The 2,096-nt window shown below is 32.8% G+C and overlaps 1 protein-coding gene across 1 annotated transcript; it reads left to right on the forward strand.

Annotated features, from left to right (window-relative positions):
• The first annotated feature begins 685 nt into the window (after positions 1-685).
• On the forward strand, positions 686-1,261 carry LOC141718594 (secreted RxLR effector protein 161-like). Its single transcript, XM_074520972.1, has one exon. The coding sequence runs from the start codon at positions 686-688 to the stop codon at positions 1,259-1,261; it is 576 nt and encodes a 191-aa protein (XP_074377073.1).
• Positions 1,262-2,096: the final 835 nt, after the last annotated feature.

Consider the following 2,096-nt stretch of genomic DNA (forward strand, 5'->3'; position numbering starts at 1 on the left):
ACGTCTGGTGGCAAAGGGTTATTCTCAAAGGGAAGGCATTGACTATAAAGAAATTTTCTCTCCAGTATCATCGAATGATTCTTTTAGAATAATAATGGTACTTGTGGCTCTTTTTGATTTAGAGCTACACCAGATGGATGTTAAAACATCTATTTTCAATGGTGACATTGATAAAACCATATACATGATAAAACCAGAAAACTTTGAAATAGGCGATTCAAAGTCTATGGTTTATAAACTTAAAAAATCCATCCATGGTGTAAAGCAAGATTCCCGTCTATGGAATCGCAAATTTCATCAGACTATTGTCTCATACGGTTTTGATTCAAATGTTGTTGAAAATTGCATATATCATAAGTTCAGTGGGAGTAAATTTATATTTTTGGTGCTTTATGTCGATGACATATTATTGGCATGTAATGATATAGGCTTATTGCATGAAACTAAGAGATTTCTATCAAATCATTTTGAGATGAAAGATCTTGGTGACGCCTTTTTTATATTAGGAATTCAGATACATCGAGATCGCTCTCGAGGTATCCTTGAGTTATCACAAAAGAGCTATATCAAAAAGGTACTTGTCAGGTTTGGCACGAAAGATTGTGCACATATAAGTACTCATGTTGCTAACAGTGAAAAATTTAGTCTGAAACAGTGCCCTAAGAATGATCTCAAAAGAAAATAGATGCAGAACATTCCACATTCTTCGGCTATTGGGAGTCTTATGTATGCTCAAGTTTGTACCCGGCCAGATTTGACGTTCATTGTGGGTATGTTAAGCAGATACTTGAGTAAACCCAGAATGGATAATTGGATTGCAGTCAAAAGGGTTATGAGGTACTTGCAAGGAACAAAAGATTATATGCTTGTTTATCGGAGATCGGAAAATTTGGAGGTCATTGGGTATTCCGACTCTGATCTTGGTGGTTGTATCGATATAAAATCTACTTCTGGTTATGTTTTCATGTTAGCTGGGGGAGCTATATCTTGGAAAAGTGCTAATCAGTCACTCATAGCTCAATCTACCATGGAAGTAGAATTTATAGCTTGTTATAAGGAAACCAATCATGCTATAGGGTTGCGGAATTTTGTCACAGGATTGCGGGTTGTAGATGGAATTGAAAGGCCATTGAAAGTATACTGTGATAATCGTTCTGCAACTGAGTTTTCGAACAATAATGAAAGCTCTGAAGCTTCAAAACATATAAATATTAAGTATCTAGTTGTTATAGAGAGTGCAAAATCAAATAGTATCCATTGAACACATAGGAACAAAATTTATGCTAGCAGACCCACTAACTAAAGCTTTGACACCTAAGGTCTTTCATGGGCATATTGCTCATATGGGTGTTGTCTCGTTGGAGGATGTTTAGCTTTAGTGGGAGTTTGTTTTTTTGTTTCTTGATACTTGGTTTTATTGACACTACTATGATACATTATGTATTTTCAGTTCTCTGCAGAATGAAGTTATTTTAATTATTTTATTTATTCTCTCTGTTGCTCTAAATGAGTTATCTTTCAGTTGTGGTTTGACATAAATATTGAAAGAATTAAGTTTGATCTCACTAAGGTATTTAAGGATCAATTGGAAACAGGCATGATTGAGATCACATTGCATGTAATTTCCAGTTACACATCTATACTTGATCTATGTCATTGAATATATTTGTGTAGTGATCATTGAAGATCAAGTTACGTTAATGTGACGAAGGTCACTTTGATTCTATGTTTATATATGAGATGGACCAGATTGTTTTATGAAGATGTTCTAAAGGATAAACAATTTTTGTGCACACATATGGTTATTGAATGTAATTATTATTTGGAATAATTTGTGGCCAAGTGGGAGATTGTTAGATTATTTTTATAATCTATATATTATGGGCTTACAAATTAAAACAATTATATTTAATTGTTTATTCTATATTTGGACTAATTAAGTGGTCTAAAATAAAGAGTCCAAAGACATCTTATTGGGTATGGGCTATGTAATGTGTAATGTAATATCCGGGAAAATTATGTGAATATTATATGTTAAATAAATAAATATTAAGTGTTTAAATAAGTTTAAAATGTTCATTGCCATGATATTACGT

Source organism: Apium graveolens, chromosome 4 (assembly GCF_009905375.1).
Source record: "Apium graveolens cultivar Ventura chromosome 4, ASM990537v1, whole genome shotgun sequence".
Lineage (NCBI taxonomy): Eukaryota > Viridiplantae > Streptophyta > Magnoliopsida > Apiales > Apiaceae > Apium > Apium graveolens.